The sequence below is a fragment of the Aquarana catesbeiana genome, linkage group LG03, assembly GCF_042186555.1.
Source record: "Aquarana catesbeiana isolate 2022-GZ linkage group LG03, ASM4218655v1, whole genome shotgun sequence".
NCBI lineage: Eukaryota > Metazoa > Chordata > Amphibia > Anura > Ranidae > Aquarana > Aquarana catesbeiana.
The window spans coordinates 169,655,963-169,669,846 of NC_133326.1; the positions used below are offsets into that span (position 1 = coordinate 169,655,963).

The 13,884-nt window shown below is 40.5% G+C and overlaps 1 protein-coding gene across 5 annotated transcripts in view; it reads right to left on the bottom strand.

Annotated features, from left to right (window-relative positions):
• The window catches only part of FRMD4A (FERM domain containing 4A), a 566,280-nt gene that overhangs the window by 9,347 nt on the left and 543,049 nt on the right, over positions 1-13,884 (bottom strand). For 4 of the 5 annotated variants that reach the window (XM_073619521.1, XM_073619519.1, XM_073619523.1 and 1 more), the window contains exon 22: positions 5,415-5,511. In XM_073619521.1, the coding sequence (XP_073475622.1) occupies positions 5,415-5,511 (97 nt within the window). Of the gene's footprint in view, positions 1-3,464; positions 3,537-5,414; positions 5,512-13,884 lie in introns of all 5 variants that reach the window. The other variant, XM_073619520.1, reaches the window with a different exon arrangement.

Below are 13,884 nucleotides of genomic sequence, written 5' to 3' on the forward strand. Positions count from 1 at the left end.
ATCCTTTAGAAAAACCTTTTGTTTGACTAATCGTTACTTGGGTCAAATCCATGTTTTGTTTTTTTTTTTACCATAGTGCCAATAAAAATCCGAACAAAGCAGAATGGAAAATATTTCTCGAATATGGTCTTCTTTCAGGGAATTGCTTTTAAGAGTTCATTTTAGAATAAATGTAAACAAAACTTTGATGTACTTTTGAACGACATTTGTCAAGTCATCGAATGTACAGAGAATGTTTGTATAATGTTCATTCAAAAATAGCCTAAGGTATGGCCAGCTTTAGTATACCTTTAAAAACCCAGTCATTTAGTCACCACTACTTATATCCCGGTGTTGGTGTTCTCGCAAGCGATACGAGCAGGTGTGTGGCTTTATACGTTTATTTACAGTTGTGTGCAAATTGGACCTCCCTGGTTTTATTAAACATCTGACTGCTGGATTATGCTGTATGTGCTTGTAATGACCTGCACCTCCCTTGGTAGTTATAAATGGACTGAGCTGGTTGCCCAATTCTTTTTTTTTTCTTATTTAGCTAGTTGTCAAATTACATTGGAAATTATAAAATGTTTAGTTTGGCAGGAAATGGTTCAATAAAGTGTTTTCATGAATAAATACACTGTATATTTACCATCTAGAAATAAAATGTCACATTTTCCAGATTTTACTTTCAGTTACATAAATTACTGCTCTTTGTTCTGTGTAATCAGCAATTTATTTGTCCAAACAGCTGATTGAATGTTGATGTGTATGGAGGATGAATCAAAAGAAATAGATACATTACTATACAGTAGAGCTCAGAGTGGGTGTGGGAGAAGCAGTGCACTGGGCCAGTCAGCTAATGTACTAAAAAGGAATATTTTGGTAGGAGGAGAGAGCAGTGAGATGAGCTCATCAGCCTGCTGTTTCTCTTTTCATGGTCCAGTCAAAAGCTGGGGGCAGAATGAGACCTGTTAGTGTTATTTAAAGCAGAAGTCCAGGCTAGAACTAACTAAGCTTAAACTTACTCCCACCAACCATCTAACTTATAAAAGCACTTTCACACTGAGGAGCGAGCGCGTTAGCGGTAAAGCATCGCTAGTTTTAGTGGCACTTTACCAGCCCTGTGCAGGCGGGAGCAGGGTGCTTTTAACCCCAAAGAAGGGGTTAAGAAGTGGTTAAAAGCAGCCGAAAAGTGCCGCCGCCGAAGCACTTTGCAGGCACTTTGCTAGCGCTGCCCTGCCCACTGATTTCAATTGAAATCAGTGGGCAGGGGCGGTGCAGGAGCGGTGTATACATCGCTATTGCACCGACCCAAAGACGCTGCGTGCAGGATTTTTTTTTCCATCCTGCAAGTGCACCGCCCCCAGTGTGAAAGCACTCGGGCTTTTACACTGGGGAGGCTTGAGAGGCGCTTTTCAGGCGCTATTTTTAGCGCTAAAACGTCTGAAAAGTGCCTTTAGTGTAAAAAGGGGTCTTACTAATCTGTAGAAGGAAGATACCTATACTTATTCCCAGGGCGGTCCAGTCCCATGATAGGCTCCCAGCAGCTGCTTCAGGAGAGAGGAGGGACAGCTGACAGTGGATGCCCCATAGTAAGCCTAAGGGTGAAATCACTGCCCAGGCATTTAATTTGTTGTCCGTGCTCTCTCCTCTTCACTGAAGCTGGCAATTGGGGTGATCACATGACCAGACTGGAGCGCCCTGAGATTAGAGAAGTATATGCATCTTCTCTTTATAGGGTAGCTAGTATAGGAGTTAGAAAGTGGTTGGTACTTTATATGGTATCTTTATCAGATCAAAGAGGAACAAATAAAAAGAGTTCCTTGTCTTTTACACACATTTTAACCCCATTCACGTTAACCTAACACAAATATGCAGCCCCACTAGCCTGGGCTTTTCTCCAAGGGGCCGTATATCCCTTCTCTGATTTGCTATAGCAGTGATCAGTCGCTGTGAAGTCCGCCCCCCGTGTTTTCTTTCTCTGTGAATGGAGGAGAGAGATACATCATCTCTCTCTCTTTCCTTGCAGAGAGAAAAAAAAGTGTATTTAAAAATATATATATATATATTAATAAAAAATACTTAGATCAAGACCAGTGTGTTTGGGTCAAGGTCAAGGCCAGGGTTAAAGGTCAGGTTGGTTTTTTTTGGACATGATTTTTTTTCTTCTTTTTTTAATCTAGTATCAGTGTCAGCTAGTATTAGTGTGTTTTATGTAGGATAACAATAATATAAATATGCACACTGTTTTTGGATTGCACTATGGGTACGTACAACAAGTAACATACACATATGTGGAATCACTGCAATCGTCAGGAGCAGGAGAATTAAATTTGGTGAAAGGTTATGGTAGTACCAAGAAATATACAGCTAAATAAAAAAAAATATAAAAGATTTTTTTTTTTTACACTTTGATAAAAAATAAATAAATAAAACAGGAGATATCATTGCCATTTACCACCAAACAAAAGCACAATTCGTCCTGAAAAAAACAAGGTATAATCCACCTGGATGCACAAATTAGATGTGATGATATGTACGGTTTTACTAACGCATGTCAAAGTTGCAAAATTGTGCTTAGGCATTTAGATTTGTTTTACCCGTAGGCACGAAGGGGTTAAAGTGTTTTATTGTATCTCTTTGATACATGGGGAAAAACAAAACCTGTGGATCCTTCTAAAAACCCACTGATCTTGTTAACTTCCTGTGGGCTCTGCGGCATTATCTCAAGCAGTCTCAGCACAGGTTCCCTCTGAACTACTGTACACCTCCCCCATGTTATGGAGATTAAGGGAAGGGAGAGGTGTTCTGTAGTCCTAACACTTTCTGTTCTAGGGTTGCTTCCCTAGATAGTATACAGTAATTAAATGTAGGAAAGGTAGTGTAAAAAGGAAGAAAAGGAAAGGAAAAAAAGCAGCATTTTCAGCCTTGCTTGAGTTCTTCCCTGTTGGAATACAATATGAGGGGGAAATTTGGATGTATTGCAGAGATGGTACTGAATATGATTTTTTTCTTTATTTTGAATAGACCTACATTTTAACAATAAGATATAAGCTGCACAGAAAATGCATTGTTTCCAGTATGTTGGCTCATTCATATAATTGCAGTGTCAGAAGTACAACCTTTGTGTAGCCCTGCAGAGTGTAATGCACAAATATGGCTACCCCATGTACATATATAATAAACTACATACAAAAAGGTTTTCAAAAAATTATTACCCACTACTAAGATTTACAACCAGCTGATAGAAAAGACCACACACTTCATTTAACAAGGGAATGAATGCATGTAAATATTTACAGCTAGCTGTGAATAACCAGCAAGAATATTAATTTTGCAGTAAAATCTGCTCTTTGGCATTAAGATTGTTCATTGAACCACAAATGGATGTTATCTAAATAAATGAGGTATAAATGATATAGAAGATGAATTTCCATGCACAATGTGACTGGGTCACTTGGATATGTACAAGCATTATACAATACCTCTATTCATCAGTACTTTGGTGACTTGAAGACTCAGACCCATCCAAAGTGGGTGAGTTTTCTGTTTCATCTCTGAGCAGAGGAGAGCAGTGGGAGGAAAAGTAGAGATACAGTGAGGCAGACGTTAATTAGTGACAAGTTAGTACAGCTTGGAAAAGAAGAAGACCAGCAGCAGAATTGCACATAAGTTAGTATTTAGTGAAATTTCATAAAAAAGGACTCTGAACTTAAAGATGAAAAAATTTCCAACCTCCTATACTGTGGTTGAATATTTCTTAACTGACACCTAAGCAATTGAACAGAGATCACATGCAAGGCAATTACACTCCAAAATCTGATCCTCTAATTTCATTGGAGGCATGAAGATTCCACGCCATGGCATTAAAGCAGATGGCAGGTTATCAGATACCTGCCCTAATAGGTGCTTTTAGGGCCCACGATCAGCTGACGTCGCAGAGCTGCACCGGGCTCTGGAAGGACACCGACCATATTGTTGGGATCCACCCAGCTGCCTTATTATAAGCTGGCTCTGCTTTTCAGCGTGTGACTGAGAGCTGAAGCCAGTTCTCTTGCCCCCTCTCCTAGTCAGCACTCCGGTGAGAACTGGATGGGCAAAGCGGAGAGCGGTGACTGGCAGTCACCGCTCTCCACTCTGAGCACAAAGAGAACTGAGTGATCAGTGGTTATGTGATCGATCATGGGACAGCTAGCTGTACGTTTCGTTTAGTTCCTTTAAGCAATGCATTTAGATCTGCACAAATGTCTACTAATACACAGCAGCTTTCTTTTGTATGTAAAGAACGCATCAGATCTTCTCAGGGCAATGGAATAAACTCTAGCTGAACATTTACATTAGTGTGTGGGAAGGAAAAACAGGTCACCAAGTGCTTCAAAAGTAATGCAAAATTAAATGGTAAAGTAGGGACATGATTAAAACACAAAATCAGGCTGCCTCTCATTTAGCAAAATATTTGCAACAGTTTTATGCATATTTGTAACCCTTGTTCCTGGAATTGTGGGCAGCAAACTGACAGATTTAGAATGGTATGTGACACATACAGCAAAAAAAGGGTTTTCCCTTCAAACAAATGCAAGGGGCAGGTTTAGTCCTGTTGCAGAGCTACCTTAGAGTTCAGTAGAGGAAGGAGGAAGCTTTAGTTAGCTGAATTCTTAAAGTAAACCTGTTGCAGAATTCGCCTCATTGTTCCTGTTTAGCATTGTCTTGCTGTGTCTTGCTGTGCAACAGAAATGATAAATGTCCCCCATTATGTAGTGTACAACTAGTCTGTAGTACTGATCATGTTAGTACTGCCATGCCCATGATATACTTTAGCATGTCCAACTGCTTTCACATTGGTTCAATTGTCTTGTAGACCACCCCAGGAGTCCCAAAATACAGGGTGCTCTTGTGTAGATAGCAGCCAGCTATTATTGTAAATAAGCCCAGCCCTGTCCCCAATTGTCCTTGAGCTATGGGGGTTACCAGGGTACTCTAGAAGATAAGTGAACGGATATACAGGTACCCAGGACAAGACTTTTGAAGCACTGGCTAGCATTACATAGATAACATTTTAAATTGGAAACATACACCAAAAACTTAACTCAGCTTAATGAGTTTGGGGTTTTCAGATTTACTGGCTGCAACCTTGTGCTAGGTCAGTGACTTACTAGGTACTGAAGCCATGATCAGGATGAAAGCCTGAGTTTGCACTTTTAAAAAAACAAGTCTGATAGGGCAGCTGACGCAATTCCTTCCTCGCAGGATTACTTTAATAAGGATCCCCTATCCACATTCCTTTCATTCCAGCCACTTAGGAGGTCTGTTTACACTCCCCATGATGTCATTGTCTGACAAATAAGAATGGTATGGAATGCTCCAGCAATTCCTTTTAATGAAAAGGCAGGTAGTTAAGAGTAAATGCTAATGATCTATTAGGCAAAAAGACTTACCCAGTCTGCCAGGATAAAATGTGGTGAGGGCTGCTAGGAGGTGTGGCTGTTATATCACTACAAGGCGTTGAACTTCTTTGACCATGGGGTAAGGCAGCTGGGATAGAAGCACAAACAAAAGTTAGGAGGTCAGACTATGCAGCTAATGAAAGCAGATATAGCCTAACAATCACATTCCATTCAACATCAGTCACATTAAGGAAAGCTTTGATCTTGGAAGCAAATCCAAGGTTAGTACAGACACAGTCAAAAAAGAACGCTCGGCCACTTAGTAACACAATTATACTTTTGGCTGTAGTTTAAGTTATAACAACATAAATACATAAGTAGATTCTATATTTATATAGATTGAGAGAAAAAAATATAGTAAACATGATTATATGTTTTGATTCCTTCCAATAAACAGCTTTTACAGTATTTATTAGTTTGGCATCAACATGTTCTGTAGCTTTTACAAAAGGACCTTAAGGTGCCCTGTTATAAAGCAACAACATGGCCACCTTACAATAGCAGCCATAATGGTCCTGAAAAAGTCATGTGAATGGCCACTCCACCAATCACAGCGCGTTCTCTGCAACATCATGCAGAGAAAATCTCCCCTGGGACCAGAAAAGCTCCACACAGTGACCAACATTTTCTGAATGGAATATGATAAAATGCAAGGGCAATGTGGGGTAAATACTGTGGTGTCCAGTGTAGCTGGGCACAGAGATCCTCAGGTACACAGATCTGCAGACCAAAAAATGCATTTTTTGCGGTACTCCTCTTACTGCAAGAAGCTGCTTTCATCAGCCTTGTGGACAGAACAGCAGAATTATGAGAAGGCATAGCAATGAAAGTCCGCCGTACCATTTCAGTGCTTTCCCAGTCTGTACAACGTACAACTAAGAACACACATCTCATTATTCACGTCATCTTCTGACATGTCCTTTTCTCTGGTTTTTATGCATAAGCTTTAGTATGCTGCGTGGATGTTCTATATGGTGGCCTTGCCATTCCAAAATATGATTTTTCATTGCTCTTATGGTAAAATACTCATGTATACGGTTTCCTATTATGATATATCCTGTTGTAAGCTGTTGGCATCAAGACTGAAAACAAAACAAGTGTCACTTTCCTCTGCAGGGCAATGCACTTTGCTAAATTTTGATATATAGAATTTTAACTGGAAATTCCAAACTGATACATATCTAATTTATAATGCATTCTCCTAATTAAGACTGTGACCCGTATGTCTAACTTTACACATAGCCTGCACTATTTTCCCAGTGATCTTAGAGACCAATTTCCTTACAGGAAACATATGTTCTCTTTAAGGTAAAAGGGCACATCTGGAATGCTAGTATCGAACATAAAATATCTTAACGGACACATCGAAAACTATCCATCATAGTTTTAAATACTGGGACTAGTTTCACCTCATTCATTAAATGATGACTGCAGTATTTGGTTAACTATTTGTTGCTGGACTGACTGTTTCCATGTTCAAAGTGCAGTGTAGTTACCAATGTAGTGGACTGTGGGGGGACTGTAGAGTGCATTATGAACAGGGGCCACAAGTTTCAGTTAACTTTAGGCTACTAACATTGCTGAGATTTGTAGTGCATTCTGAATATTACATCAAAGGGCACCTTACATCTCCTAGCAACTTCAACCCCACCTTAGCCTTTCTTAATTTCAGAAAAAGATGGAAAGGAGTTTGAGAATATGCATCTAACTGAGAAAAAGTTCTATCAGCATTAATTTTTATCATGAACATGGAGAATTTACTTTAACTTGGCACAAGTTATTGTAAAGTCAATTTTTTTGAAAGTAAAATAATAAACCACTTTATACTTACCTGTACTGTGCAAAGGTATTGCACAGAGACGCCCCTTACCTCCTCATCTGGGGTCCCCCATTGTCAATTTCGGCTCCTCCTTCTGTGTCTGCCCCCATAGCAAGCCACTTGATTGCTCCTGAGCCGAGCTGTGTGTGTCCATAGACTAACACGGCCCGGCCCTGCCCCTCACTCTGTTCACTGGATTTGACTGACAGCAGCAGGAGCCAATGGCTCCCATTGTTCTCAGCAAAGCTGTGAGACCAGGAAGAGAGACAGCAGCTGGGCACAGCATGGGATTGATACAGGAGTCAGGTAAGTATCAGGGAGGGGGGAGAACACACAGTGGAAGTTTTTTTTACCTTAGTGCATTAAGGTTAAAAAAAAAGACTTTAGAGCCACTTTAATATTACTGCAAATATGGCTATAGCTAATTTTTTGCATTTCTATCTGTGCCCTCTGTGCAACCTATCCAACAATCCTCTCCCACTCTCTGATCACCACTTTATTAGTTTCACTCTCTCCAGGTCCTCCACTTCCTCTCCCTCCAACTGCCTAACAGTAGAGACCTTTACCACCTCAACCCTTCTCTTCTCTAACTCTGTTACTGACCACCTCTATGACAAAATCTCACCCCTGTAATGCCCCAACCTAGCCACTTTAGTCTACAACAGCTCACTGTCACCCTCCCTAGACAAACTTGCCCCCCTCGCTAAATGCAGAATCAGGCCCCGACCGCTACAATCCTAGCAAACAGACGACACCAGAAGTCTCAGAAAACACAACCGCGCTCTTGAGCGTCTGTGGCGGAAGACTAAGTCCCAGGAAGACTTCAACAAATATACATCTGCCCTCCTAAAATACTATTCCTGCCTCCACACTGCCAAGCAGACCTATTTTATCACACTATTTAACACATTATCATCCAGTCCCCATCAACTCTTCTCTACCTGTAAGTCTGTAACACTCTACTCTGTCCTCCACTGCCTCCCCCCTCTAACTCACTCACTGCCCAGGAGATTGCCAATTACTTCAAAAATAAGATTGATGCAATTCATGAGGACTGAGGAGATCTCCAATGCGCAGGAACCTCCCCTACTCAACACTCCATGCCCACAGGTACAATCATTGCTTCCCTCATTCAACCCTGCTAGTATTATTGAGGTTGCTAAACTTTTTTCTAATGCCCACCTAACGACCTGCCCTCTGTATCCTGCTCCCTCACAAATGCTACGCTCACCCTCTGACTCGATTCTACACTCTCTAACTCACTTTTTAATCTCTCCCTCTCTTCTGACATCTTACCCAACTCTCTAAAACATGCGCTGGTCACCCCTATCCTTAAAAAGCCCTCACTGGATCCCACCAATCTTAACAACCTATGCCCTATCTCCTTATTCTCCTTCTCCTACAAACTCCTTGAAAGACTGGTCTACAACCTACTGAGTGACCATCTGACTATGAACAAACTTTTTTATCCCTTTCAGTCTGGATTTTGCTCTCAACACCACGGAAACTGCTCTCCTCAAACTCACCAACGACCTACTAACGGCTAAAACCAATGGACGCTATTCTGTACTACTTCTCCTGGACCTCTCTGCTGTTTTTGATACAGTGGACCACCCTCTCCACCCCCCCAACTCAACCCATCTGTCTTCTCACGCATCACCAACTTACTAACAGATATATCAGCCTGGATGTCACATCACTTCCTCAAACTCAACCTATCCAGAACTAAGCTCATGATATTTCCTCCCCCACGTGCCACTTCCCCTGATTTCTCTGTCAAAATCAACGGCTCAATTATCAACCTGTCCCCCATGCCAAGGTCCTAGGTGTAATCTTGGACTCTGAACTATCCTTTCGGCCCGCATCCAATCGCTATCTAAAACTTACCGCCTCAAACTCCACATCATCTCCAAGAAACACCCCTTCCTAACCAATGTCACCACAAAGCTTCTAATCCACTCCCTGGTCAACTCTCACCTTGACTATTGCAACTCCCTCCTCATTGGCTTAACTCTAAATAGGCTATCCCCTCTTCAGTCCATCATGAACGCTTCTGCCAGGCTCTACCACCTTACAAATCACTCGGCGTCTGCTACCCCTCTCTGCCAATCCCTCCATTGGCTGCCACTCAAGCCAACTAATCAAATTCAAGACACTAACTGTAACTTACAAAGCCATTCACAACCTGGCCCCCAGCTACATCTCTAACCTGGTCTCAAAATACCAACCAAATCATCCTATTCGCTCCTCCCAAGACCTCCTGCTCCCTAGGTCCTTTGTCACCTCATCCCATGCTCGCCTCCAGGACTTCTTCCGAGCCTCTCCCATCCTCTGGAATGGTCTACCCCACTCTGTCCGACTATCTCCTACTTTGTCTACTTTCAGACGATCCCTGAAAACTCCTCTCTTCAGAGAAGCCTATCTATATAATGATAATAATTTCACGAAAAAGGTAGGGATATCAAACACACTGATGTTATTGACTACTCTCAGCTGCCAGATCCATCTGTTACTGCATCTTTATGGCTCAAGCTGACAACAAGTAAATTTCACTCTGCAAACTGTGCGCCTAAGTCTAGTTATAAAGTCTTGCAAAATTTATTCAAAAGAAGGAAAAACATGGACTTTAGAGGCACATCTGTAGCGTTGAAATACAAAATGAACTTTTATTAATCTTTAAAATTCACATTATTCACATGACATGTTAAAAATAAAACATGGTGTTTGGTCTAAACGACGCTCACACCACCTAATACAACCAACTATTACCACAGTGGAACAGATCCATCAATAATGATTCAAAATGAGATGATGTCAAATGGAAGGAGCAGCTGGTTGGTGGTAGAGATGTAGTGAAGAAAACTCTACATGTTACGTGCCCTTAAGAGCTTCCTCAGGAGCTTGCAGTCTAATATATGCATTAAAACAATAAAAATAATTAAAAAACAAAGACAGCCAAAATCAGAATTGAGAATGTAACAATCATTTAATAATAGTGTAGACAAAAACTAACATGTCAGGGAGTCTGCCCCTCACCCCTACCCCCCAAAAAACCCTTGGGAAGCAACCAACCCAGAAAGCATGTGATCATAGGTGGACACAACCAAATTGCAGGGGTCTATAAAACTGTATGCAGGGGTCTATAGAACTGTATGATCACATGCTTTCTGGGTTGGTTGCTTCCCAAGGTTTTTTTTGGGGGGGGGGGTAAGGGGCCGACTCCTTGACATGTTAGTTTTTGTCTACACTATTATTAAATGATTGTTACATTCTCAGTTCTGATACATTATTCAGCTGTCTTTGTTTTTTAATTATTTTTATTGTTTTCATGTATATATTAGACTGCAAGCTCCTGAAGAAGCGCTGAACATGTAGAGTTTTCTTCACTGCGTCTCTACCACCAACCATCTGCTCCTTCCATTTGACATCATCTCATTTTGAATCATTATTGATTGATCTGTTCCACTGTGGTAATAGTTGGTTGTGTTAGGTGGTGTGAGCGTTGTTTAGACCAAACACCATATTTTGTTTTTAACATGCCATGTCAATAATGTGAATTTTAAAGATTAATAAAAAGTTAATTTTGTATTTCAACACTACAGATGTGCCTCTAAAGTCCATGTTTCATTCTTTTGAATAAATGTTGCAATAAATTTAGGACATTAGCACACTCATACCTATCTGTACCCACAACGCCATCTTGTGGTGACTGGTGATACATTTAAATTTAAATTTAGTTATAAAGTCTGACTTGTCCCTCACTCCTTGTCAAGTCCAATAACAGCTTGGAAGGAGATGGACTCATCATAACTGCTGATTGTCTCAGTTCAGAGGACTTCTCTGAGACAAGCTGCAGCAAGGGGAATGCAGAGACTGGCACCCCCCCCTCTCCCTCTGGTTTCCTCTCGGGAAAGTGCTCTGAGCCAAGACAAGCTGCAGTTATGATGGATCCATCGCCTTCCAAGCTGTTGTTGGATTTTCCGTGTGTGGAAGGGGAGGGGGGGTGGGGGTCAGGTAGCACAAAGTACAAGGGTGTAAACTTGTAAAAATAGGTTACTTCTGAACAAATCAGCCCTGTGAATGAGACATTATATGCAGGGAGAGATCATGATTTATATGCCCGGGCAGAAGAAAATGGACAATACCTGGCTAGAAAAGCAAAGAATAACAAACGGGTAATGTTAAAGTAAATGTAGTAAACCTACTACAATGTCTTGTGAAGGATCACACACTGCAAAGAAGAACATGTAATAAGCCCACATCATGCTTATCACATGACTCCCACATTCTACACATTCTGTCCAATGCATCCCGAGAGTCATTCATCCAGACAAAGCACAGTGATGACCTGACACAAGCGTTGCCATAGAGACAATACCTATAAAGTTTTGTGTTACAATTCAGACTTCGTTAACATTCATGTGCTGCCTCTAGACAATCTTTGAAAGGCCACAGAAAGAAAAGCACCACAGGAGCCTTCATTTTGAAGAAATTTAATATGCTGATGAAGTTCTTTTTAATGACAGAAAGTATCAAACAACATCTAGGCACGATTTAATAAAATCTAACAGAAGTAATGTGTTCCGTTGCCTTTTATTTATGATTTATTTATGTAATGATTATAGTTAAAGCTAACAGTTTTTTTTAGTGCCCTAAAGCCTCACACTATCATTAGATATAACCTGACTGTTTACTACAATGATCAAACTGCCAAACAATTTGCACTTCACTGGCCTGTAAATTTACTTATCGTACATTATGGTGGGAATTTTTTACATGTTCTAATAGCAGCAAGTTTAGGCACAGGAAAAAAAAAATGGATCAATTACTTGTAAATCATACAAAGCTACTATCTAAGTAGAAGTCCAGCCAAAACTTTTATTTTCGGGTGAGGAAAGGGTCTTTATTGTTGGGGAGTGAGGGAAAATCTGTCCAGCGGAGTCATGAGAGCAATAACACAGTTTATTGCTATCTGAATCGCTGTTTTTGATTTTGCTTCCTGCCCTATGTATAAGAGTGTCACCGGTAGAGGAAGTGGATAGACATGTCCTCATAGAGGCCACAGATAACAATACAAATTCCATCATATTCTAGCCAAAAAAAGAAAAAAAACAAAAAGAAGAAAACCCATAAGAGTAAACTGAATTATTTTCATGTGTTTTACCTCTCTGCAGTAGGTGACCATCTAACATAGATACTACTCTTCGAGAGCAAACAATGGAGGATCTGATAGTTAATTTGCATTCCTCAGATGTAATGTTTATCTTGATTCACAAGTATACACATAAATATGCCCAATCAAATTTCCCAAGTGCTGGTTGATCTCTCTGAAGCGGGAGAGATGGGTGTGACAGACTTCTCTGGCTCTGACGTCTCTTTATGTAAAATCACTTGTAACTGGCAGTAGTTATCAATCCAAGCCTGTAGCCATATATTCGATCAGCCAAGTGTGACAGATGTCCATCAGCTCAACTGGACAATCTGCCAGGGCCTAATATTCTGATCTCCAAATACAGGAGTTTTGATTGCTGACTATAGCAGATGTAAGGCTGTATGCAGTCTATAAACAGAAGGCAAGCAAAGATGTTTTGGGAAATGTTATGGCTTGAAATGGCCATGCATCTCCTTTGGTCAAATTATTTGAAATAGCAATCACGATTTCATTGGACCAACATTTTATTTTATCAATAAGCAACCAAAAATGTTTTAAAAAATAATACATTTGGGAGTAAAGTAGAACATAAGCCAAGTCTGCACAAAATGAGGACTTGGTGATCTAAAGAATGAATCTAATGAACAATATTTTATACAACGTACAAAGATCACAGGAACATCTGTATGATTATGAGCCAGCAGGATGAGAACATCCTGTCTACCCGCTATATATTGTTTAGAGTGCAGTGAGATTTGCCTCACAAGAACGTCATCCTGTTCACCCCCCTGCAAGAAATAGACCACCCACTTAGGAAAGCTGGTGAAAATAAGAGGCAGACCCAGGGAGGCAAAACCTTTTGGGGTTTCTCACAATACTTGGCTGCACTAACAAGAAAACATGCCAATAAAAAAGATTGTACTATATATGACTATAACGAAATATTGATACACGCCAAAGCACTGCTTATTGGCTTGGCAAAATTGTATTACGCAGGTCTGAGATTTGCACCATATTACTATCTCCCTTTATTTTGTAAAGCACTACACTAAGCGTTGGCGCAATATAAATCCTGTATAATAATAACAATGTTATGGAATGGGCATTTCAATTACACATTAGTACAAAGCATGGTTGGGAACTACATGTGCTTATAATAAAATTTCCTTTGTACAAACGTGCATCAAGAACAAGATTTCACCAAAATGTTATTTATGTATATTGCAGTTTTCCAGTTCCTATATGTGGTAGCTGCATTCGTTTTCTTTCTTCAGGATTCTTTCTACTGCTTTCACCTGATGATCATGCCAGTACCACATTTCCTATCTTAGGCCTCGTTCATACAAGTGTACTACAGCATACACCTGTGCTAGGGCTGTGTTTACCTGCACAGGAATGCACAGCTGTTCCATGCATCCCTGTGCAGGCAGTCCCATTCATGTCATTTGTAACATAGCGGCTGTATGGACACTGCTACCAATTTGTCATTT